Here is a 25,946-nt window from a genome sequence, read left to right as displayed (position 1 = left end):
TTGCAGGTATAATTGAACAGATTTATGATATGATGGTGAAGATCTCATTTGAACTGAATACCAACTCAAAAATGTAACTGTGTATGTGTAAATGTATTAGTTACTCATAACTTTGGGTGCCAGTAGTGCTAGCTCACTTTGGTAACCAGCCAATATTTCCCATAAAAATAAACCATGCTTCTTTTTTTAAAAAAAATTAATAGCCTTTTATTTACAGGTTATATGTATAGATAACTTTACAGCATTGACAATTGCCAAACCTCTTGTTCCAATTTTTCCCCTCTTACCCCCTACCCCCTCCCCCAGATGTCAGGATGACCAGTAGATGTTAAATATATTAAAATATAAATTAGATACACAATAAGTATTCACAACCAAACCGTTATTTTGCTGTACAAATAGAATCAGACTCTGAAATATTGTACAATTAGCCTGTGAAGGAAATCCAAAATGCAGGCGGGCAAAAATATAGGGATTGGGAATTCAATGTAATGGTTTTTAGTCATCTCCCAGAGTTCTTTCTCTGGGCGTAGCTGGTTCAGTTCATTACTGCTCCATTGGAAATGATTTGGTTGATCTCATTGCTGAGGATGGCCAGGTCCATCACAACTGGTCATCATATAGTATTGTTGTTGAAGTATATAATGATCTCTTGGCCCTGCTCGTTTCACTCAGCATCAGTTCGTGTAAATCTCTCCAGGCCTTTCTGAAATCATCCTGTTGGTCATTTCTAACAGAACAATAATATTCCATAATATTCATATACCACAATTTATTCAGCCATTCTCCAACTGATGGGCATCCACTCAGTTTCCAGTTTCTAGCCACTACAAAAAGGGCCGCCACAAACATTCGTGCACATACAGGTCCCTTTCCCTTCTTTATGATCTCTTTGGGATATAAGCCCAGTAATAACACTGCTGGATCAAAAGGTATGCACAGTTTGATAACTTTTAAAGCATAGTTCCAAATTGCTCTCCAGAATGCTTGGATGTATTCACAGTTCCACCAACAATGTATTAAACCATGCTTCTGCCTGGAAAACATGTAGGGGTTCCTTGATCCATGGGCTAGTATCTAATGCATAGCTGTGTTTTTAAGACCATTGTTAAAAAGCTATAAAACAAATAGAGCTGTTATAGAAAAGGTACACTAGGAATTTCCAGTGTTGAAACAAACAGATTAGGAGGATGCTATTGGTGATTATTCTTTGTTTGCAAAGAGGACCAATGATATGTGACATTTTAACTTGAGAGTGATTGGATTAAACTGAGGTGGAGTTGCACAAAGTCATCATCCTTACTCTCTCTTCCAGAATAATTGAAGTCTAATGGCAAGACAAAAGTCAAGATGATTGATGATGACTCAGGATATAGCAGATGATCTTGGCACCTTTGATGTCTAACCAAGCTTTCAGTGCTCCACAGAGCCTGCTTTAGCTGTCTTCATGGCCACTGAACAAATTGTTCTCTTCTGCCTATTCCAAGGAAGGTCATCTTTATATTCTTGGGGTAGACATCTCTTTAACTCACCGAGAAGTTTGAGTGTCATCAGTAAGCTGCAACCTGGTTAGTCCATCTTCCAAGAAGTTGTTACCCTGCTGTGAATGCTACAGCTTCTTGGAACCATGGGTGAGAATTGGGTAACAGGTGGGTACTACAGTAGTCCTGGAAAGGCCTTGTACCAAATGGAGGAGAGAAGCTGTGCATATGAAGGGAGAAAGACACGTGGGAGAATTCTCAGCATGTGCTGAAGGGAAGACTGAAGGCTGTGGATAAGATGACTCCTCAAGAGCCCATTTCTGCTTACTCAAAACAATTTCCAGGCTCTCTTTTGGGGTTAGGAATTTTACAAGGCTTGAGAATCCCCTGCCTTTGGGGGATGGTAATAGGGACAATGTTTTCCTATGGAAACAAGGGGTCAGAGTACATAAATAGCCGTAGGGCTTCTCTAAAGGTATCCTGGAAGGTGTAGATATGGGTATCATCAGTCACATTGTAGAAAGAGATGCAGCCAGCTTCATAGTCCAGGAAAATACCCACTACCTTGGGGGGCACTCTCAAGTGGAGACGGGTTGGAGGCCTAGATTTAGCCCAGTACTGATTTCCCTTCTTCAGAGAGATAGTCCAGAACTCAGTTGCTGGTATGATCTCGCACCTTCCTTTTCTCATGACTGAGTCATTACAGAGTCCCAAGATCCACTTCATCTTATCTTCTATCTGCACCTCCCAGTAATATTTTCCTGAAGTGAATCTCTCCTTGCCCAGCACACAGTACAAGGGCTCTAAGCCCTGAGGGCCCCTGTGCTTGTTTTGGTGAGAGGAAGAATGAGAGCTTTTTCCATCCATTCCAGGAAGGAGGAAAGGACGAGCTGTGTCCGCATCAAAAGTGACATCCACTGCAAAGAAATGGACACATTTAATCCCAGAGTTCAAACAAGAGCCTACAGCTATGCTCTCACTTCAACTGGCCCTCCTTGTGATATGGTTTATTCAATGATCCTTCATCTCTTGATGATACCCTAGAACATATTTCCCAGCTGCGATTCCAAATCACCTCCAATTTCAAGGCCCCAAACTCTCCACCAGAGACACCCACGTATAGATTGAGTCAATACATCCCCCCAATTTTGTTGAAAAAATGCAAAATCATTTGGCCCAACTTTTTTCATCTTCCCTTTTTTCTTCAATATATTTTTGTCTTTTCACGTGTGCCCTGTCTCAATTTTCCCTATCTCAGAGGAATGTCTGTTTTCCATCTTTGCATTTACTGCCCCCATTACCATCAAACACATACATATACACACAAGCAAATAAAAATAACTAGCTTTAAGGTACAAATAGTAAGTCATTTTACCTATACAACAAACTGGAAGGTTGTTGCTATATTGTTCCCATTTGAAACTGAGGCAAACTTGTTAATTGACTTGCCTTTGGTAACCCAATCATTATCTGAAACCAATTTAGAACTCAGCTTTGCTGAGTCTAGTGTGTCCCCAAGCTGTGAATCTATTTTGTTTCTATTATAGTATAGTTACACTTCTTTGAAATCATGCCTCATATACTTTCTAGATTAGGGTTCCTATTACTATATTGTGTAGGAACAGTTAAAAAGGTAAGAGAAAAACAATAAGGGAAAAGGGATGTCAAATAATAGCATATTGTCACAGAATCCAAGAGAAGAGAGTTCCAAGAAGGGATATATAAAATAGGATTAAACCAAAATAATTAAATTTTCTGAAAACCTTAAATTCTATATAAATATGAACTATTTTCCACAGAATCACAAAATCTCAATTAGAAGAACTTCAGGCCTTTCACCCCAATGTGCAACTGAAAGAAAACCACTTCAAATAAGAATGTTCGGTAAGTTGTTGGTCAAATAACAAACGTGAATTAAATGTTTACTTAAAGCCAAACTATACTAAGTACTGATTTAAATCATTGCAATCATTTATTAATTACCTACTATAAAAACAAGTCACTATGCTAAGCTCAGAGGATACAAAAATAGAGAATGAAACAAAGACCTCAATTTAGGGATTAATAGGACATAGATTTTTGCTAGAAGGGACCTGAGAAGCCAGTTTATTCACCAGTCCACACACACACACTTTTTACACATGAGACAATCAAGGCCTGAGAATTTGAATGAGTTTAACAAAAGGTGGTTAAATGACAGAGGGAGAATTGTAGCCCATACCCTTGACCGTAAAATCAACACTCTCTTCCCTCCACCACTTTGTCTTCACTTCAGACCATCCTTTTGCCTTATAGCTGTCACTAAATTGTCAAGTATTTGTTACCTCTCACTTGTTGATCTATTTTTCTTCCATCTCCTTTCTGGGTCCAACAGAATAATCATAATCCCTATTTCACATGGCAGCTTTCCAAATACTTGAACACCTTAAATATGTTCATTTATATAAAAAATTATAGCTAGGAGTTTAATAGCACCTGCTATTTGCAAGCCTCCTTCTGTGTGTTTAATAATTATTATCTCATTTCTTCCTCATAACCTTGAAAGGCAGGGAATACCTATTATTATCTCCATTCTACAGTTGAGAAAAAAGAGGTAAACTAAAGCTAAATGACTTGCCCAATATCATATCACTAGTGTCTAAGCTGTATTTGAACTTAGAGCCTCTTGACTCGACGTCCAATATGCTATTCAGTGTACCACCGAGCTTCCCTAACATGTCCATCTTAAATATCCAGTTTCTTAATCAGGTTCTCACTTGGCATCAGTTTAAGGCCTTTAAGCACCCTGATTTCCCTTCCCTGGATTCTCAGTTTATAAATGTCCTTCCTAATGTATGGCTCCCAAAACTAAAATCAGTAATACTTCATATGTACGCTGACCAGAGCAATGTATAATGGAATTATCATCTTCCTAGTCTTGGCTATTATTAAGCTTCTTTCAATGAATTTTTGGAAGGTATTAGATTTTTTCACTGTCATCCAACACTGTTGAATTTAATGGAGCTTGCAGTCAGATATAATCTCAGAACTAGTTTAAAGACATTTTGTCCTCTCCTCTGATTCTGCTTATAGTCTCTTCAGTTTACCTCTGTATTTCTGGGCAGTTTGTAAGTCTGAAACAAAACCAAAAGAGGAAATAAGATTAAAATTCCAGCACAAGGTAAAGAGGCTCAGTTTAGCTATAGCCATAGGGACCGGGGGCCCTAAACCATTCTTCACCTTTTACCCAGTAATTAGTGATTGCTCAGACTCAGCTCTCATCAATCTTGAGTTCTATCAAGTAGATTAGGATCCCTATTCTGATATGTTTTAGCTATTAGAAAGTCCACATCTTAGTCACATGGAGAATGTTAATCATAAAAATTATAATTCATAACATGATTCTCCCCCCCAAAAAAATACAAGTAATTAGCAAATATATTCAAAGCACAAATAAAATATTATATAGTAAATTTACTTCTGCACAAAAACAATTAAAGTATAAAGATCATAGTGTACATCAACATAATGTTTAAAGCAGGGTTAAGGAATGAAGCACTGACCTTCCATTAAAAAGGCATAGATTGGGTAAATGTTCTCATAATCAATTTTTCTCTAAGCTTTGGAAAGCATTTTACTCACTTTTTCCTTTTGTAAACTGATAGAGGTGTAGTACATAATCTCTAAGATTCGTTATCAAATAACACCGTTTGAATCTTTCCCAGATCCACATTCATATCACAGTTATAACTAATCTCAAAACTCTAATTTCTGACTGGCAAAAATGAAGCCACAGAATTGCTTGGCTGATTAGGTCACTTCTGATTTTCCATGTATAATGTGTTGATTTTTTGAAAATGTCTATCCTTTTTTTTCAATGATTCAGTGTTTCAAGAAAAAATTACAAGAAAATCAGGTAGTCACATTTTTCTCTCTAAAAATATGAGCAACTGAATTAGTTCATTGATTCGGGATCTCCTGATCAACTCAGTTGCCAGTGTCCTGCACTAATATTTGGATCACCACATAAAAATATTTGGATAATGAAGGAGAAAATATTACTCACCAGGTTCATCTCTAAACACGTCTGAAAAGAAATAAGGAAAGAGTGAGTGAGAGAGAGAGAATTCATTTCTCTGGATTACTCATTTCCAACACAGGGGATGCCTCATTTTATAGTTCTGTTTCAAAGAGACTTCATTCTTATTGATATTGAGAAATAATGCACTGCTTTAGCATTTAAAAGGCATAGATTGATTGGGGGAATGTTCTCATAATCATTTTCTCTCAACATTGGAAAATATTTTTCTCACTTTTTCCTTTTGTAAAGTGATAGGGTTGTGATGCATAATCTCTAAAATTCTTTATCATCTAACAATATTTAACCCTATCTCAGCTCTCACATTCACACTCTTTGGGATCTTTACATAGTGATAAACACTCTGAAACTTTACTTTTTCATCTGAAAAATGAAGACATAGAACTGAATGGTCTATTAGGTCACTTCTGATTTTCCATATATAATCTGTTGATTTTCCAATTTTCATAAGATGCCTCATTAGTAGTGGTCCAATTCACTGAGTTTTTTAAAAAAATATGTCAATTCTTTTTTTCAAGAATAAGTATTTTTCTAAATAACTAGGTTATTAAGTCTCCTCTGTACAAATACAAGGTCCTGGATTTGTTCATTATTTCGGGGTCTCCTGTTCAACTCAATTGCCAGCAGCCTCCACTGGTATATTGTATCACCATATACAAATATTTTGATAATGAAGAAGAAACTAGTACTCACCATCTTCATCGTTATTCACACCTGCAAAGAGTGTGCAGAACAGAAACAGAGAGAGACAGATACAGAGAGAGAGAAAGACAGAGACAGAGACAGAGACAGAGACAGAGAGGCCGGGCCAGAGAAAGATAAAGGGAGAGAGAGACAAAGAGAGACAGATAAGGAAAGACAGAGACATGGAGAACTGAATTAGCATCTCTGTATTATCCATTTGTAACACTGAGCATTCCTCATTTGACACTTCTGTTCTCCATACTATTCCAAGTATTCACATTTATTGGTCTTGAGAAATGGACCACTCAACTATTGACCAAAACAAAGATCTGGGATATCTTTCTCTATTAATACATTCTATACTTTTAGGAAAGTCATTTTCTCACTTTTTCCTTCCGTAAAGTGAAAGGGTTGTAATACCATAATTTATAATAAATAATACATAATCTTAAGATTCCTTGTAATTTTACAGTGTTTGATACTATCACAGTTCTCACCCTCATTATCTCTGGGATATTGACAAAATGATGACATCACTGAACATCCATTTTCTCATTTGTAAAATGAAACCAATGGATGGCATGGCCTCTAAGATCACTTTTAACTATAAATCCCTAATTCTAAAATAATCCCAATTTCCACTAGACACCTTAATTCTTACTGCCCATGCATTGACATTTTTAAAAATTTCTATTCTTTTGTCAGCTTCTTGATTAAGAAACAATGTTTTGGCAAAACAACAACAACAAAACAAAACAAAACAAAGACAAAAACAAAAACAAAAAACCTCCACAGGAAAAACCCAAGCTTGTCTACAAATTGGAAAGTCTCAAATGCAGAATTGAGTTGGGGTCTCCTGATCAATTCAGTTCCCAGTATTCTTAAATTCTATATTAAATCAACATATACAAATATTTGAATAATGAAGAATGAGGCACTACTCACCGAATTCATTTTCTACCTTGACTGAGGCATAAGAGACTGAAAGAGTGAGAGCAAGAGAGAAAAAGGGAGAACAGGGAGGGGAGAGAGAAGGAGAGAATTAGCTTCTCTTGATTCTCTTCCCCAATACTGGGGAAGCCTCATTTGATACTGCTGTTCTTTAGATTTTTCATGGCTTTTTATATTGAGGAATAAAGCACTGACTAGCATTCAAAAGGCATGGTTTGGGTAAATGTTCTCTCATCATTAATTCTCTCAGCTTTGGAAATCATTTTTTTCACCTTTCCCTTTTGTAAAGTGATAGGGATCTAATACATAATCTCTAAGATTCCTTTTCATTGAACAATGTTTGAATCTGTCCCAGCTCCCCATTTATAACTTTATACAGTGAAAACCACTCTGAACCTCTACTTTCTCATCTGCAAAATGAAGCCATTGAAATGCTTGACCTATTAAGTCACTTCTGATTTTCCATATATCATGTTTTGATTTTACCAGTCTCCACAAGATGCCTTATTTATTAGTTCTCTAATTCACTGACTTTTTTTAAAATTTCCATTCTTGGGCAGCTGGGTGGCACAGTGGATAGAGCACTAATCCTGAAGTCAGGAAGATCTGAATTCAAACCTAGCCTAAAACACTTCATGCTTCCTAGCTGTGTGACCTTGGGCAACTCACTTAACCCCAATTGCCACAACAAAACAAAAAATAAATAAAAAAATAAAATTTCCATTCTTTTTTTCATGAATCAATATTCTGACAAAACAAATATTTTACAGGAAAATCTAGGTTGTCAAGTTCTTCTCTCTACAAATCAGAGATCCTGGATTTATTCATTAATTCAGGGTCTCCTGATGAACTCAGTTGCCAGCATCCTGCACTGTTATGTTGCATCACCATATACAAATATTTGGATGATTAAGAAGAAAATATTACTCACCAGGGTCTTCTTTATTCACACCTGCAAAGAGTGTACAGAAGAGAAACAGAGAGAAAGAAAGAGAAGGAGAGAGAGAGAGAAAGAGAGAAAGAGAGAGAGAGCAAAGAGAGAATTAGGCTCTTTTATTAATCATCACAGCCTGTTCTCATATTAATTTATTTTGTCATCTTGGGAAAACCATTTTCTCATTTTTTCATCTCTAGAGTAAGTGCGTTTTACTACACAATCCCTAAGATTCCTTATAATCTAATATTTGTATCTATCCCAGCTGCCGTTATCTTTGTGTACCTTAGAAAATCATAACATCTCTGAAGCTCTATTTTCCCATCTGTAAAATGAAACCTCTAAAATGAAACAGTGTGGCCTCTAAGGTCACTTTCATATTTAATCTGTAATTCTTAGATAATGCCAACTTCCACTAGCTATGTTTTTTTTGCTTCCTATCCACTCCCTTTTTCAAACTTTCCATTATTTTGTCAATTCCTTAATTAAAAAATTGTGTTTCAATACAACATATTCCTCACAGGAAAAATCCAAGCTGTCATGGTTTCACATGTACAAATTAGGGAGACTGAATGACTATGTTGATTTGGGGAACTCCTAATCAATTAATTTCCTGATGTCCTGGACAAAATTACATGGGATAAGACATTAAATTACCTAATCACCAAATATAGGGTCAGGAGACCCCAAGCATGCAGAAGAAATAACTTTGGAGAAATTTTGGAGGACATATAGTAATTCTATAACTAGTTCCAGTGTATTGTCATGTGGTGACATCTTTCTTAATATGTCCTTTGTAGTTAATCTGGGTGTTTATACTAATGAAAATAGCTAGATAGATAAAGATATATACATATATATATATATACATATATGTATATATATGTATTCGTGTATTCACATACATGTCTATGTATATATATTTATTAATTTGCATATATAATACATATGTTATCTGAAAATGTATTTTGTCTGTATATATAGTAGATCAGGAGCTATTTCCAAAATCAGAAAGACCCGAGTTAGAAAGTTGCTTTTGCCACATGCTTGTTGAGCAGCCCTAAAGAAGGCCCTTAACCTCTCAGTGCTCTCAACAATTCGATAACCTTCTTCCTTGCCTAGAGGGAACCAACCTGCATTGACAGAGGGATTGCCCTTGTCTGAGCATTCTCTGTTTCAGAATCTCTGGCTTCTACTTCATGCTGGAATAATCCACATTGCACAGATCTTTACCTTTGCCTTTTTTTAACTTCCAGATCACAAAAATAAGGATGAGAATCACAGCGATGACAAGGACCCCAGTCACAATCCATATCACAATCCCGGGAGGATTATTTTGAGACAAGTCATCTGAAAAATTCAAACCATCGAGTTATATAATAGAATCCGGGGTCTTCAGTGATCACTAAATTAGTGCTCAATTTGGTGATTGCACTAAATAGTGAAATGTCCTCATTTTACAGAGGAAGAAACTAAATCTTGGATCATTCAATTCCCAACTCCCAAATGTCTCTAGAGGATGGCCCCTGATTTTCTGACCAGTGTTCTGGTCAAAAGACTTTCTGAACACCTGCAAACATAGATCCCTCTCTGATCTGGGTACTAGCACAGCAGGGAAGGCAGCTTATGGAGTCAGAAATAGAAACTATATGACTAATGCTGCAAAGAGGGAGGGATTTTGGTCCAAATGGAAATTATTTGCACCTAAATCTGTGAAACTGTGAGATGCTTGAGAACATAGATTCTCTTTTGCCTTTCATTTTATTCATGTTGCTTTGTATAGTACGAGACACTATCTGTGTCTGGCTAACTAATTGCAAGCAATTCAATTGAGAAGGAAAAGGAGCACTGCCTTTGAATACTGTGTATGTATAGAAAGACAGCCCTTCATATAAAAAGCATTTCAGTATAAAAAGCAATGAAATGTTTGCTGTGCTAAATAGAGATGAAGACAGAAAGAAGAACTTGGGTTGCAATGAGGTACCATGGCACGGGTGGTCTTGGGTATATCTGCTCTGCTCTCTCTCCATATATATTTTTTTGCTTCAATGGTCAAAATAACCTTAGAGGAAGACCATCCTCGGATCAGATACCTAGTGTATTCTATCTCTTCTTCCCAGTGGAGAGGATCTTAATCTTTTGTGAGTCCTGAATCTCTTTGTCAGATTAATAAAGCCTATGGATTGCTTTTCAGAATCAGGTTTTTAAAAGCATAACATAAAATACATAGAATAACAAATGAAACCATTGTTATTAAAAATAAATTATCAATATTTACATTTTAAAAATCTTCATACTCAGTATGTATGTTGAAGTTTCCTATTATGAGTATAGGGGTTGAGGAGGAGAGAAAAATAGAGTCATGTGCCAAAGTCATTGGGGAAAGGAGGATGAATTGGAAGTCTATAGAAAATCTCTACCGGGGATTTAATTGTGTGGTAAATGTTTACAGCATAAAATTCAAAAGAAGACAAGTTATTGAGAGAAGGAGGTGGAGGGAAAGCCTGGAAGTGACAATGTGGAATAAGGAAAATGAAATTTCCCCACTTTGATGATTGACCCATTGGCTAATGAGTAAAGGTCAATATTGGAAATAGTAGAAGGGAATCTGTGTCTTCCAGGGGCAGCCAGGTAACAGAAAGATCTAAAAATCAGAACGTGGAAGAGGAACAGATTTAGGATGAAGAGAAGTCTGTTACCTATGGCATTCCAAAAGTTACATTGGAAAAGCTGGGTAATATTTGATTAAAATTTGGAATGGGAGGGTTGATTGAAGTAGTAATAAGAACTTGGGTTACACAGGTGGTGTGGGGTTTGAAAGATGATCCATAGAGGATCAGAATTATTAGATTATGAAGCACATGGACATGTATGAGGATGTTCATCATTGAGTGGAGAGCAGCACTCTTCCAAAATAGAGGTTGAATATTGGGGTTAGAGACAAAGGCAGCTGAAATGAAAGGGACCTGGTCAAATGACAAGATGGCTGACTTGCTTCACTACTCCTCTTCCCTCAGAAGGTGGAAATTAGCCAAGAAAGGGATGCAGCAGATGGAGAGCAAACCTGCAGGGTAGGGGAAAGTAATCCCATTCATCACTAATTTTTCCATTACTCTTCCCTCAAAGGACAGATGCTATGGACCTGAACTCAAAGAATAGATTGTTGCTCTTTGCACCACAGGTTTTCCACATACTAATTGGGAGATTGGACTGGCAGCAGGAAATGAGAAGTTATCTTGTGCTGCCACAGATGGGACAAGGGGAAATGTCCTTTTGGGAAGATGGAAGATGGCAGGCCCCTTTTTCCTTCAAAGACATACTACACCCAGAAGAAGAAAGAAGACACAAGGCTCATGAGCAGAGGAACTCTTAGTCCCTCTCATCATTTGAGATGACTAGCCACTAGGTGGTAGCAAGAAGAGAGATATTCTCTGCAAACAAGGGAGCCTATCTATAAAACCTTCATGTCACTGCTTCCCTTTGTGTTTACCTCCAGTTTACTGGGCATATATGTTATTTGAACACAGATGCTTGCATGTTGCTTTATCCACATTAATCTTTATTATTATTTATTATTAATAATTAATAAAGACTGCTTTGGGGTGGGTTTTTTATTTTATTTGTTGGGTTGTTGTTTTATTTCTTTTCTTCATATTCCCTTAAAACTTATCACAGTGCATGGAATATATGAGGTATTTAGGACATGTTTATATTCCAATGCAGTAATTTTACTACTCTTACTCTCAGTTTCTTCATATGTAGAATCAGGAGGTTAGATTGCATGATTCCTAAAATTCCTTCCATAGCTGAAATCTTATGAGTCTTAAAGACAGAAATTTTGGCATTATAACACATGAATGGGAGAAACATTTGAAAATCCTGAGTTGTTTTCTTCCCCTTTCTACCAAAAAGTACTCAGTCTGGTCACAAAGCTGTCTTTAGTGCTCAGGGAAGGAACTTACCTGACAGAGAAAAACTTGCTTCCAACTTTTGTCTGAGGAGAGGGTTCCCAATGAAACAAGAAACATTCACTATGGAATTCATGGAAACTGTAATTGATGTTTCAACAGAAAATAACCCATTTTCTTCCTTCTTGATCGTAGTGTCTTGTGGCAATAACGTTTCCTGGTTTTTTCTCCATAGAACTTCAGGCTCTGGGTACCACCCTGTAGATGTGCATACCAGCCTATGCCTTTTATTTTCATCATTCACAGCGTATATGTGAGGAGCAGAGCCTTTGCCTAGGAAAGGAAAGCAACACAAAAGTAAAATTATTTCCTAGACGAAATATTCAAGAGGATTTTTATCTTATTCCTCCTTATTATGTTTATCAAATATATTAATGGTAAAGCATCAAATGAGAAAAACACAATATGTCTCTGTATCTGGGATGACAATATGTTTTTCCAATTATGGATTTCCTTGGCAAGATTTGAACATGACTGAAACTGAACAACAACAACAGAGGAAGTGATCATTCTATTATTGACTTTTAGTCAGACCCTATCTTTTGTTCAATTATGCCACTTTTGACAAATATTTTAACATTCTTTTTTTTTAAATTTCAGCTCAAAAATGTTTCCATCCTTCCACCCCTTCTACCATTCATAGGTAGAATATGATATGCATTATACATATGAAGTCATGCAAAACATTTCCAAATTAATGCATTTTGTTATTCCTTCTGTTTTATGTGTGAATTCATCTCATTCACAGTCATAGTCATGATTACTGTGTAATTCCTTCTATCCTTTTTACTTCTATTCATCATTCTCTTTTTTTTTTCCTTTTTATTCTGCTCTTTCTCAAAAGGCTGTTTTATCTCTGGACACTGACTCCTTAAACTGTTCTCCCTCCTATCACACCTGTGTGTTCTTTTATCTCATTTCTCTCCTCTTTTCCTGTTGGGTAAGTGGATTTCTATTCCCAACTAATTGTGCACATAAGATCTTCCCTCTTTAAACCAATGCAGATGAGGGTCAGAAGAAGCACTGCCTGCTTCTCCCATCAACCTATTTTCCCCTCCATTGTAAAAACTCTTTCTTGTATACCTCTTCTATGTGAGATAATTTCCCCCATTTTCTCTCTTTTTCCTCTTCTCCCAGTTCATCCCTCTTTCGCATCTTTTCCTTTTTATAGCATGACAACATAATAGAATCATGTTCATACCCTCAGTAAAAGTAGACTGTTTAGTCTTTTAAAAAAAGTAGACTTAAGACACAGATCTTTGAGGTTATAATATCATCATACCATTTTTGGAATACAAATAATTTAACCTTATTGAATCCCTTATAATTTCTCTTTGCTATTAATCGTTCTATGCTTCTCTTAAAATTTGTATTTGAACACCAAAATTTTGTTGTTTTAGTTTTTCATTAGCAGAGTTTGAAAGTGGTTATTTTATCAATATTTTCTTTCCTCCTAAAGGATTACATTCTGTTTTACTGGGTATTCTTGATTTTTGTTCTAGGGCACTCTTGACTGTAATCCTAGCTCCTTTGCTTTCTGGAATATCCTAATATCACCATCCACTTTAATGTGGAAGTCACCAAATTTGTGTGATCTTGACTGGTTTCATTGTATTTGAGTTATTTCTTTCTGACTACTTGCAGTTTTTTCTCCTTGACTCCAGAGCTCTAGAATTCATTTACAATATTTATGGAAGTTTCTATTTTGGAACTACAGGACAGAATTATGGATTGTTTCAATTTCTATTATGTTGTCTTTTTCTGAGATATATGAGCAGGTATCCTTGACAATTTCTTGAAATTTCATATCTAGGATTTTTTTGATTATGGATTTCATATAGTTCAAGAACTATATCTATTTCCTAGGTCAGTTTTTTTTCTAATGCAATATTTCAGATTTTTCACCTTTTCATTCTTTTGGCTTTCCTTTATTATTTCTTAAAGTTTCATGGAGTAATTTAAACAACTCTCTTTTTTGAGAAATTTTTTTCAATGAGTCATTATATCTCTTTTTCCTATTTGACTATTTCTGTTGAGTAAGCAATTCTTCAGCATTTTTTTATAACTTTTTTTCAAGCTCTTCTTTTTGGATAATGTTTGACATTGCACTCATTTCCTCCAATTTTGTCTCTGCTTCTTATTTGACTTTTTAAATCACTTTTCTTTGTTTTTAACCATTTTATCTCTTCTAGAAATTATTGGGCTTGTGACCAATCTCTGTTTTTCTTTTATGTTTTTTGTATATTTTTATGTCATTTTTTACTTTTTAGTTTTTGTCTTGACCTTCCCTATCATCACAATTGCTCTCTATGGTCAGGTTCCTTTTTTTTTGTTGTTTGTCCATTTTTACATGTTATTTCCTGAATTTAAACTTCATATTAGAGTTTGGGATTGAGGGAGCAATTACGTTCCCAAGTTTTAGACTTTTTCACCTAGCAGCTGGTTCTATGTAGCTAGACATTTTAGATCCTTTCAAGGTGAAATGACAAAGAAATAGATGTATCCAATGCTTTCCTGGTTTGCACAGACAGTACACTACTGTTTCATGAGAATTAGTCCTTTCTTTATTGAATCTATGACTAGGAACTGTGATTCATGCTCCCAGGGCCACAAGTGCTCCTTTATTCCCTGAGACGAATATCCTGGATCTAGGATTCCTGATCATTGGTGACTGCAAGTTCTTTCCATTCCATTTCTAGAACCGGTTAATAAGCAATGGAGCTGCCAAATTGTTCCAGGACCTATGCCAAATGCTATTATGCTATATAATGGGTATTATTGGCCAGAACTCTGAACTTGAAGCAAGGATTCTTACAAGGTGTTAAGTCAGTGGAATTGATAAAGACAATGATTATCTAATTTTGCATGGTGCTTAATAGTTCTCTAAATTTAGTATGATTGATTTAATTTAACAACAAATAATGGTTTCCTGGTGATATAATGATTGGTTCATACACAGTGTATAGCATATGAGCTGGGATTCAGATTCAGAGCCAGATTCATTCACTTCATCTCACATCACCATGGTAGCCTATGCTCCTGCATTTGCTCCACTGAAACGAAGTCCCTTCTGAAGGCCATGGGAAAGCTAGTTGAAGCCCCAGTCACGGAAACTAGACTTTCAAGGAGATAATAAAGGATTTGAACTTTAACACCTGGCTAATCTTGTGGTTATTAATCTACTGAAAAAAAGGCTGCTCTAAGACCCCCAGAAAACTAACAAGGAACATTACATTTTGGTCCCCAATGTGGGGCTAAGGACTTATATCTATGTACATTTATGTACCATAAATTAGGGTGAGTACAAAAACAGACAAGAAGGAAACTTTATAAAGGGCTAAACTAGTATTTCAGTTGAACTGGGACAAATGTTTAGAAGTTCAGGAACCTTTTCTACCTCAAGGAAAATGTGTAGAAAGCATGCTTAGACTGATAAAAAAAAAAATCAAGTTTAATTGTAACTTGGAAGCAGATCATTGAACTTTTAGAAACAGTACACAACACATCTCCTTGTTTCTCAAAGGAAAAAGAATTAGATCCAGAGGAGTGGAAATTAGGAGAGCAATGAAGTGAATATTACAATGATAATGGTCCTGATTCAATTTGTAAAGAAACACTTTATACATATAACTTACTACAATTGGCTTTAAAGAATTATATAAGTATTAGAATAAGGAAAAGGAAGGAAGAAAAGGAGGGTGAGGATACTGACAAACTAGGTGAAAAGGATGAAGAATTAGACAAGAATAGAGTTAAGTATAATTCTGATGAAATTAAGGAATGTGGTGCTTCACAGCAGAAGCCATTAGGGATTTCCCAACCCCTGACCTACCTCCCTCAATTAACCCTTCATGGGTGGAGGGAGAAGGAAGAAGGGGAGAAGCAGTGACACAGTCAGCACCACCTATGAAACAGCCTATAAGAAGATTACAAAAGGCACAAGTTAAAGCTAAGAAAGGACAGGATATATCTGATTTGATAAGTGCATACCCTGTTATTGAAGAGTTTGACTCTTCAGGTCAACAAAGGAGAAGATACACTCCTTTTGATCTGGAAATTATTAAAGACTTAAAAAAAAAAAAGGCTGCACTCTTTATTTACATCTTCTTATGGCAAGATGTATTAAAGAATTTGGCTTATGTAATCTTAATCCCTAGTGACTGGAGATCTATAAGAAGGACATATTTAGAATCTGACAAAACTTGTTGTGGCTACCAGCCCAATGAAATAGGCAAACTGGAGTTAATATACAAATCACCTTTGATCAAGTAGCAGGTAAAGGTCAGTATGAAGACTGTTTAGCACAGATTAATTACCCTTTGATAGCATATGAGCAAATTGCTGCTGTGGCTATCAAAGCATGGGGCTCCCTCCCAGGAATTCAAGATCGAGGGGAAGCCCTCACAAAAACAGAACAAGGTCCCAATGAATCCTTTGCTAATTTTGTGGGACATCTGCAAACAGCTGTCATATGAACAATTGGAGAAAATGCAGCTACAGGAACAATGATCAAATAACTAGCTAAAGACAATGCTAATGAAGTTTGATAAAGACAATAGTTATCGCATTTTTGATTTCCTTCACAAGTTAATTGTACAATATTTCAAAGTCTGATTCTTTTTGTACAGCAAAATAATGTTTAGGTCATGTATATTTATTGTGTATCTAATTTATATTTTAATGTATTTAACATCTACTGGTCATCCTGCCATCTAGGGCAATTGTTAATGCTGTAAAGTTACCCATGCATATAACCTGTAAATAAAAGGCTATTAAATTAAAAAAAAAAAAAAAAACTCTAATTATACAGAATGGAAAAAAAAAAATACAATAGTTATCTAGTTTAGCATGGTGCTTAATAGTTCTCTAGTTCAGTACATGTACTTAGTACTTAATATAGTTTTACAAAATTCACACCTATGATAATGTAATTATAAGAGAGTATATAAGCTGGGAGCCTCAGCCAGAGTCAGAGTCAGAGAAGACAAGTGCACTGGAGGTGGGACCTCAAGCTCTCAGAGCCAAGCAGAGACAGATTCATTCTATCATCTACCTTTGTGGTGGCTGGAGGCTGAAACACAAGCCCTTGGACTCAGAGCCAGATTCATTCACTTCATCTCACACCACTGTGGTGGCAGGCTCTCCTCCTTTGCTTCTACATTGAAACCAAGACTCCAGAAGGCCTCTAAGAAAGCTAGCCCAAACCCCAGGAAGGAAACTAGATTGTGAAGGAGATATTAAAGAATTTGGACTTTAACACCTGGCTATTCTCATGGTGATTACTCTACTGAAACAAAGGCTGCTTCTAAGACCTCCAAAAAACCACCAAAAACACTACAGATGGGTACCATGGAATATTGTTCTTATCAAATATTCAGTCCCCTTTCCATCTCTCTGTGGTGATAACTCTCATTACTGCTGGTACTGCACCTGCTATCACCATTTCTTCCAATGCCCTATTTTTGTGTAACTGTCATGCTCCAAGTCAGTACCTATACAAAAACCACAGACACTGCTTCGGACCAGCTAAGTTGTCCTGGAAGGAAAAAATGTCTTCCCTCAACTTTTTGTTGGTTATGCAAATTTGACTTGACACATTATTTTAAAGTTGTTTAGAGAGGAATTTAGCTAGCATTTAGCTAGATAATGTTCTCTTTACTCCATTTTCCTGGCTCTGCCTCTCCAATCATATCATTAATAGACATTAACAAGTGAAGCATTTTCATTTCAAAGAAAGAATTGACTAGATTGGGAATGAAGGGGAGTATGGAAGATGGATTGATTAAAGGAACAGGACAAGAAAAAGAGAAGACTGAGGTAAAATAAGACATAGGTTTCAGGTGTTTAAAGAGTTATCAAATGGAAGAAGAATTGACTTTATTCTAATTTATCTCACAGAAGACAAGTAGAAACAATTGATGGAAGTTGCAGAAGGGAAATTTCAGATATTCTTTCTTGTAGTAAGAGCTGTTCAAATTATGGATGGACTGCCTCAAGAGACAATGAGTTTCATTTCTTTAGAAAACTTCCAGAGAAGAGGCTGACTGACAGTTTGTTAGAGATATTATAGAAGGGATTTCTGTTCAGATTAGGGTTAGATAATCTTTGAGGTCCCTTTTTTGCCTTTATCCTCCCCCCCACACACACACACACACACACATACACACATGTAAGCCCATATAGCTTAAGTACAAGAGTTCATTCTATTTTGTTTTCATGAGCTGTTTGAAAATGCTTCTCTCAATTTAAAAGGTATTGAAATAGTCAACACACACTATTATGAGCAAAACTATTACCTAAAGCTCTACATTTGAATAAGTATCTTTCACACTGTGACTCTCTTTAGTTGCTTCCCAGAAAGTTCTTTGTCTATGTTCATGTATCAGGTTTGAATTGCTCTAATTATTATATCTGAGCACTTTAATGCTCTTCACTCTCTGAATTCTTGAACTTCATCCTCAGATTAATCCTTCAGACACTCCCAGTTCAATCAGCTGCCTCTGACCAAAATAAACTTAGCTCACACCTGCCCTGCCTACTTTTGTCCCTCTGGCCTGATATTTAGGATTCTGTGTGTTCCCATCAGAAAAACACCACAATTGCTCCCCTTCCCAAATATGACCCTTATAGGGCCAGGACACCTGGCACCAACTCACCTGCTACATACACTTGGTATTCTGCTTCCCCATAAGTTTTAGAACTTTCAAATAAACACCAATACTTCCCTTCATCAGAGGGACGAATATGATGAAGCTTCAAGGCCACACTCCCAGTGGAAATGTCATCTCGAAGAAATTCTGTCCTCCCTTTATATTCTTGGCGCTGATGATTTAGATAATCCTGCCTCTCTTTATACTGATGCACAAGTTCTAAGGACTCTCCATAAAACCACGTCACATCCATGTCCTGGGCATCCATCTGGGGAGAAAGGTGGCATGGGAATATGGCCTCTTCGCCCACCATGGCAATGACTGGTTGTTGTGGTCCTATCACAGTGAATTTCCCTGAAAAATGTAGACAGTCAAGGGGTGAACACAAAATTAATTCAAGAATTGGGGTAAAACAGAAGACCACATAGTATGAGCAAGACATGAATATTTAGATGTGAAAAAAACACATTCAGAAATAATCCAATCCCAGATCTCATTTAATAAAACACAGAATCTTATCATCTGAAGGAAGCTCAGAAAGCCCTATCAATGGGAGTCAAACTCTCTCTACCCTATTTCCCTAATAATATCACTCTCATGTTACTTCTATCTACTATTGGGCAGAGCCAACAATGGTGAACTCTCCTCCTCACTTTTCTCAGTGAAAGAAAGAAAACTAAGATTGATGGGATAATAAACATTGATTTCTTTGTCAAAGGTCAAGTAGGCAGAAATTATCATAAACATACATGCAATTAAAACTAGGGTGGCTAACAGATTTCTCCTTTGTCCCAGCTTCTCCTTAGATTTTAATTATCTTTAGATATAGTCAAATCAGCCATCTGAAAAATGAAAATGAGACTATAATTACATTGCATAAAATATTTCTTTTAACCTTAAGTTAGATACCATAATAAGTTACAAATGAATAGTTGTCTAAGAAACATTAAAAGTTTACTAAAAATAGAGGCAAATGGGTAAAGAAATATGGCTAGAAAGCAAATTGTTAACCAAACTTGGAGTAAGAGAGATCATAAAAAATAAAATTATTATGTAATATAAGGTACAGTCAGGAAGACCTGAATTCAAATCCTGTCTCACGTACTAAACAACTATATGACCCCAAGTCAGATAGAAAACTCAGAAAGGGAAATAGAGGGTACAAGACAGAAATCGTGTTCTATATTCTTAATAGATAAATTTGCATGTAGGACCCAGATTCTTCTAAAACCCAGACCAGTTTAAACTTAACCCTACTTTATCTTTTTTGATTTATGGGATGTTATGATAAAGAGGTTGTGAGGGAAAATTAAAGTCATCACTTAAGAACTGATTGGTTGACAGCAGAAAATGAAAGGGAATAAAGCCCAGAAAGCTCTGGAGAGGTAATAATGACAGAAAAAAGACTGAGGTTAAATTTGAATATTACTTCCTCATTAAGCAGAAATATGGACAAAATTAGATTAAGGATGAAAGACAGTTAAGAACTTATGAGAATGGAACCAAATTACAATTGTGTTAATTTTGATAAAACATTCTATTCAAAGGAAGGGATTTTTCCTTTTGAATGGTCATATAAATAGTCTTAATACAGTTTTTTTGGAAAAACAATTGGATAAAACATCATGGGATTCTCTCCATTCACCATACCTATGGTTTAAATTCGCTATTTCCACCCACACAAATAAGTCATTGATTTCTCTTTGTATGCAAGTACAATAATTCTCAGTTCACTTTCGAAGAAAGGGGTGAGAAATCAAAGTGGAAATTACAAGGTGAAATCAAACCCACTAGCAAATTAATTGAGAAATTGTCTAATTCATACATTGGTATGTCGAAAAGACCAGTCATATAAATTCAGTAATTGTTTACTTTGATAAAATTAGGAATAAGTCAGTGACATTTTGCAATGAAGACTGAAAAGAAATTCTTGGGTGGCAGATCTAGCAGTGTTGAACAGATGTCATCCTGAGCTATATCTGTGGGTGAGGCTAAATGAGCATATGTTGTCATAGTGAGTATGGAGCCAGAGGGAGCAAGAACATTTTCAGGATAGCAAGTTTGGAGGTCCTAAATGTGCCGTAGGAGAGGTGAGAAGTGCCCAAGATTGTGACTACAGACATTATTCAGGAAATGAGAGTAATGAGGACATGAAGTCTGAAGCAACACTAATTAGAGCCTGGTAACAATAATAAGCTATTAAAAATAAAACAAAACAAAAATAAAATGAATAAGCAAAGGAAAAACCCTGGTCATAAGTAGTTACTATATATAAAAAAAAAGATTTGAGTTGATATTTAGAGAAAGATAATGAGGTTAAAAAAAATTAAGCCACTCCTAACCCAAAAAGTAATCTCAAATGTTCACAAATCTAAAAAGAAGCCTTGGAAGAACTAAAAAAGGAATTCAAAAATTCAATAACAGAGACCAATAAAATAACAAGGGGGGAAACAGTGCATGAAAATATTAAAAGAAAATAAATCAATTCGAAAAAGACATCCAAAGTCTTAGGGAAGAAAATAACTCCTTGAAAGCTAGAACTGAGCAAGAAAAATTGAATAATATTCTTAAGACATCAAGAAATAATACAACTAGAAAAAAACAGAAGAGAATTTCAAATGCCCTTTAGAAAAATAACTGTTATTTTGAATACTTTGAGAATATGCAATATAAATTCTTATGTTCAGATTACCTGAAAGTTATGATAAAAAATAGAATTTGACGAGAAATTGTTAAAGGAAATTCCTCTGAAATTCTAGAACAAAAGGGTAAGAGAGAAATAGAAAAACAAATGTATTATTCATCACCTCCAAAAGAGCCCAGAAGGAAAAATTACAGGAATGTCATATCAAAGTTGCAAAATTCCCAAGAAAATATTTTAAACAACAAGAAAAAATACAATGTAAACATTGCAAAGATATAGCTAGGATTTCACAAGAACTAGCAACTTTTACACTAAAAATCAGAGCTCTTAGAATATTCTATTTCAAAGAGTAAAAGAATAGGAGTTGCAACCAAGAATAAGTTACCCAGCAAAGCTGAGTTTCATCTGAATAAAAAATAAAAAGAACATTTCAATGAGCTGAGAGACCAAAAATCAATGGAAAATTATAAATAAAAGATCAAGAAGAAGCATAAGTAAAACATTAAATATTAATTACAAGGCACTCATTTACATCAAACTGTTCACTTATTATATATGGAAATGTTATCGATATTCTTAAAACTGTCTCTATTATTAGGGTAGTTTGAAAGAAGGGTTTGATGTGAATTATGTATCATGGGTGTTTTTCAAAATCAGATATTAAAAGATCAAAAGGAGCATTATCTCATAAAATGGGGTGTGAAAAGAAATACTGATACAAATGAAGCAGATGGAGGTGGAGGGATGGTAATGTTGGAACCTTACTCTCAACAGATTTTGGTTGAAAAGGAAAGAACATGTAAGGCATGTTCTCAAGGCATGTGGAAGTCTTTGAGATGAGAGGACTGGGGGACAGGATATGGAGGACAATTTTCAAATGTGAATTCAGATTTAGGAAGATGAGGAAGAGGAGAAGAAACAGACCATTAGAGGAGTGAGTAGAATAAAAAATAAGAGGGTATTGGGAGAGACTGTTGTAATAAGGATAGGGATTTGAGAGATTTAGAAGGATAAGAGTAAAATTTAGATGGAGGTAAATTCACAAATAGTAATTAAACTTTGAATGTAAATGGGATGAACTCATCCAAGAAATGGAAATGAATAGCAGAATGGATTAAAATTAGAATTTAACAATATGCTATTAAAAAAAATTTAAGAATATGATACACACACTTAAAGTGGAGAATGAGAGAATTTATTTTGCTTTAGTTAATGCAAGAAAAACAGAAAAAGGTGGCACATATGATGTGAGACAAAGATAAAGCTGAAATAGATTTAAACTGAAAGAGATTAGTAGGATAATTACATTTAGATAAAAGTTACCATAGACAATGAAATAATATCAATATGAAATCCTATACATACTAAATACTATAATATCTACATTTTAAATGGAGACTGTAGTACAATAATACTATTTATTAATATCTTTCCCTCCCAGAAATAGATAAATCTGTTGTCCTCAGCCAAGGAATACACCAAGGAATAAATAAATATGAAGGCAAGAAATGTATATAATTTTAGATTAGCTAGATAGGATACAAATCTGGAGCACACAGAATGAAATTAGAAAGCAATATTCTCAGTAGGAAATAATGCATTTACAAAAACTGATCATGTATTAGAATATAAATTTTTTTTCAGACAAAAGCAGAAAAGCAGAAATGTTATATAAAGGACCATAGAAACACTGATTAAAAGATAATTGAAAATTAAATGACAATCTTAAAGAATGAGTTTGTTAAAAAACAGATCATAGAAACAGTCAACAATTTGTTTAAGAAGAATGACAACAGAATAATAGATGGACCATTAGATAATCATTTTTTAAAATAAAGAAAACAAAATCACTAGCACAAAAATGAAAAAAAAAGTCAATGTAACAGCAATAAAGATGAAATTATAAAGACTTATTATAAGGAATTATTTTACCCAGTTATATATCAATACATTTGAATATTTAAGTGAAATGGGATATGCAAAAAAATAAAATTGCTTAGATTATCAGAAGAGGAAATGTTTGATATAATTCTCTTTTACATCTATCTAGTCATGAATAATATAGACATATTTCTGTCTAATAGTAGCCTTCTCTAGAGTGGAGAAGAGAGGGGGAGAAAGGAAAAATTAAAGAAATTTACATGAGAACCTGATTAAATATTAAGAGAAATAGAAACTTGTACAAAATAGAGTTGCATTTTCATCTGCAATTGTCTCTTTTATTATGCTGTTATGAAAATGTTTATTTTATTTCACAAACTAAAAATAAAATAAATACAATTTTAAAAAAGAAATGGTCTTTTAGAAATTGAAACCCACAAGATCCAGATCAAAATGACCAACTATCAATTAATAAATCTAATAATCAATACTTATTAAAAAAAACCTTCTTGTGACAAAGCAAAATGCTGTTATTTCTATACAAATGATCTCACTGTTTAGGTGACAGATTGTCATAGACCTCAAAGATCTTACATTCTTGCTGGAAGAAAAGAAAGAAATACACGGGGGAAATACCATTAAATGTCACATGGTAGATACAAAGTAAGTAATTATAAAACAAAGTGCTTGGAAAAATTATTCTTAAGAGAAGGAGTATTGGGGAAGTCTTCTTGGAGGATGAGTGAGCATTTAAGTTGGGTTTTGTGAAACAGGCATTCACTAGGTTACCTTGGAAAGAATACGTTCTAGGAATAGAAAAGTGTTTCTGCAAAGCATCAGTAAGGAAGGAAAGGTAAAAAGATTATAGGATGAAGTCTTGTGCCAAAGTTCCCTTTTAATGCCGTGACCCAGTTTCTCTAATTGTCCTATTTAGTTATTCTGCCTCAGGTTATAACCTTTCCCTCTTAATGTTTGATGAGATAAAGGTCTACCTCAATTGCTCTGCCCCAAAACCCCAGGCTATAATCATTCCCTCTTAAATGGTTGATGAAATAAAGGTTTTATATCTTTAGGTTGTAGACATTCCTCCTTAATATTTGACAGAATAAAGGTTTATCCATTTTAGACGTCATTAGAATATCAGTAACCTCCCTCCATTGTGTCATCCTAGGGGCTTCCCCACCATTAGCTTATCCCCACCCAGATACCTCCCCCATTATGTCATTGTTCTTGTTATCCTATAAAAGAGTCTTGCTGTCTAATACTCAGGGCTGGATTCTTTGAGATGGTAGTCTTGTCCAGCCCTGGTACCAACCATGGATCCATTAGTTCCAGTATTTCTCACTATGTAATAAACTATTGAATTGGTCTCCAATCTCTGTCTTGTATAGTTTCTTCAGCATTACATTTTGGAGGCTCCAGTGAGATAATTAGAAAATGAGCAGGATTAGAGATAAGAGACTTTTCAATTTCTGCCTTGGGCAAGGTGGTTGCAGATCTGAATTCTTGGCCTGTAGCAGCTGGGCCCCTCTGAATTCTTTTCCAGAGCCTCCAGGAAAGAGAGCAGTTTCCAGCCACAACACCCTGATAGTAAACACCCCCATTTTGGCCACAGGAGAGTAGGTCTGTTTGGGTACCTTTTGGGTTACCATCTGGTTATGTCTTAAGACCTATTTTATTTGGTATGCTAGCATCTGGATTCCCAGAATTTTGAAATACTGACGGGCATAGATTCTGGGAGTCGGGTCTTCTGGACACAGGGGACCCTAGCTGAGTGTCTTCCTAAGACACATCTGGTGTGCCAGTTAGCACAACTCTTGGCATTCCAGAGAATAACCCTGGATGTCTTCTAAAGACAGCATTGGCTTAGCCTTGTGTGTGAATAACCAGATGTGGTTGTCACTGTTGGGGTGTCCTTGACACGCCTTTGCTTGATACTTGATTAGTGCCTAACTGGATTCAGTTGTCAGTATTGGGGTGTCTTTGAGACACCATTTGGCTTGTGATTAGTGTCTAACCAGATGTGGTTGTCACTATTGGGGTGTTCTTGAGACACCCATTTGGCTTGTTTCTTGATTAGTGTCTAACCAGACATGGTTGTCATTCTTGGGGTTTCCTTGAGACACCCGTTTGGTTTGTTTCTTGATCTAGACACTTCCCTGCTCCTAAAATCTTTCCTTGAGCAGATGCTTTGCTTGAGGAAACTCCCTCTGTCCAAATCCTTTCCAGAGGCAAAGGCCCCACTTTGCATTTCAATGCATTTCGAATCCCTCTTTTTCTCTCTCTCACAAGAAAGCCCTGCTTTCAGGTAGGGAGTCCAAGAGGGAGAGGAAGTGTCTCTTTTAACACCCCCTCCAGACCAAGGAGACACGTGGCCATTCTGAGGACCCCATCCTTCTCGGGAGTGCCAGGCCAGCACTCTCTTTGATCTGTTCTGGGGAGATAACTGGACAAAAGAGGAGCTTTGTTTGAGCCCTTCTCCCACTCCACTGTTATATGCAATGGAGTCTCCAATGGTCGGGCTGTAGCCACAAACAGAAAGGTCACTGAATTGGAGTGAGTTTAGAGAATGTCTCTACCCACGACTGCTACTCCCTGGACAGGGGTAAGCGGTCTCTCCTTCAGGTCTTGGTCTCCCATCAAGATTTGGGGGCTTAGGTGAGCTACCCCGCCCT

General features: G+C 35.8%; 1 protein-coding gene across 1 annotated transcript in view; it reads right to left on the bottom strand.

Annotated features, from left to right (window-relative positions):
• Positions 1–952: 952 nt before the first annotated feature.
• Positions 953–25,946, bottom strand: part of LOC105751056 (butyrophilin-like protein 9) — a 29,810-nt gene continuing 4,816 nt past the window's right edge. The window contains exons 2-10 of the mRNA XM_031941295.1: positions 18,753–19,100; positions 12,091–12,369; positions 9,362–9,478; positions 8,126–8,146; positions 7,189–7,224; positions 6,253–6,273; positions 5,527–5,547; positions 4,568–4,594; positions 953–2,398 (exon numbers count right to left, since the gene is read on the bottom strand). Coding sequence (XP_031797155.1) covers positions 1,905–2,398; positions 4,568–4,594; positions 5,527–5,547; positions 6,253–6,273; positions 7,189–7,224; positions 8,126–8,146; positions 9,362–9,478; positions 12,091–12,369; positions 18,753–19,100 — 1,364 coding nt within the window. The 3' untranslated portion in view covers positions 953–1,904. The remainder of the gene's footprint in view (positions 2,399–4,567; positions 4,595–5,526; positions 5,548–6,252; positions 6,274–7,188; positions 7,225–8,125; positions 8,147–9,361; positions 9,479–12,090; positions 12,370–18,752; positions 19,101–25,946) is intronic.

The sequence above is a fragment of the Sarcophilus harrisii genome, chromosome 6 (genome assembly GCF_902635505.1).
Source record: "Sarcophilus harrisii chromosome 6, mSarHar1.11, whole genome shotgun sequence".
Classification (NCBI taxonomy): domain Eukaryota; kingdom Metazoa; phylum Chordata; class Mammalia; order Dasyuromorphia; family Dasyuridae; genus Sarcophilus; species Sarcophilus harrisii.
The sequence above is the reverse complement of the archived record's forward strand: the minus strand, read 5'-3'. Positions and strand labels throughout refer to the sequence as shown.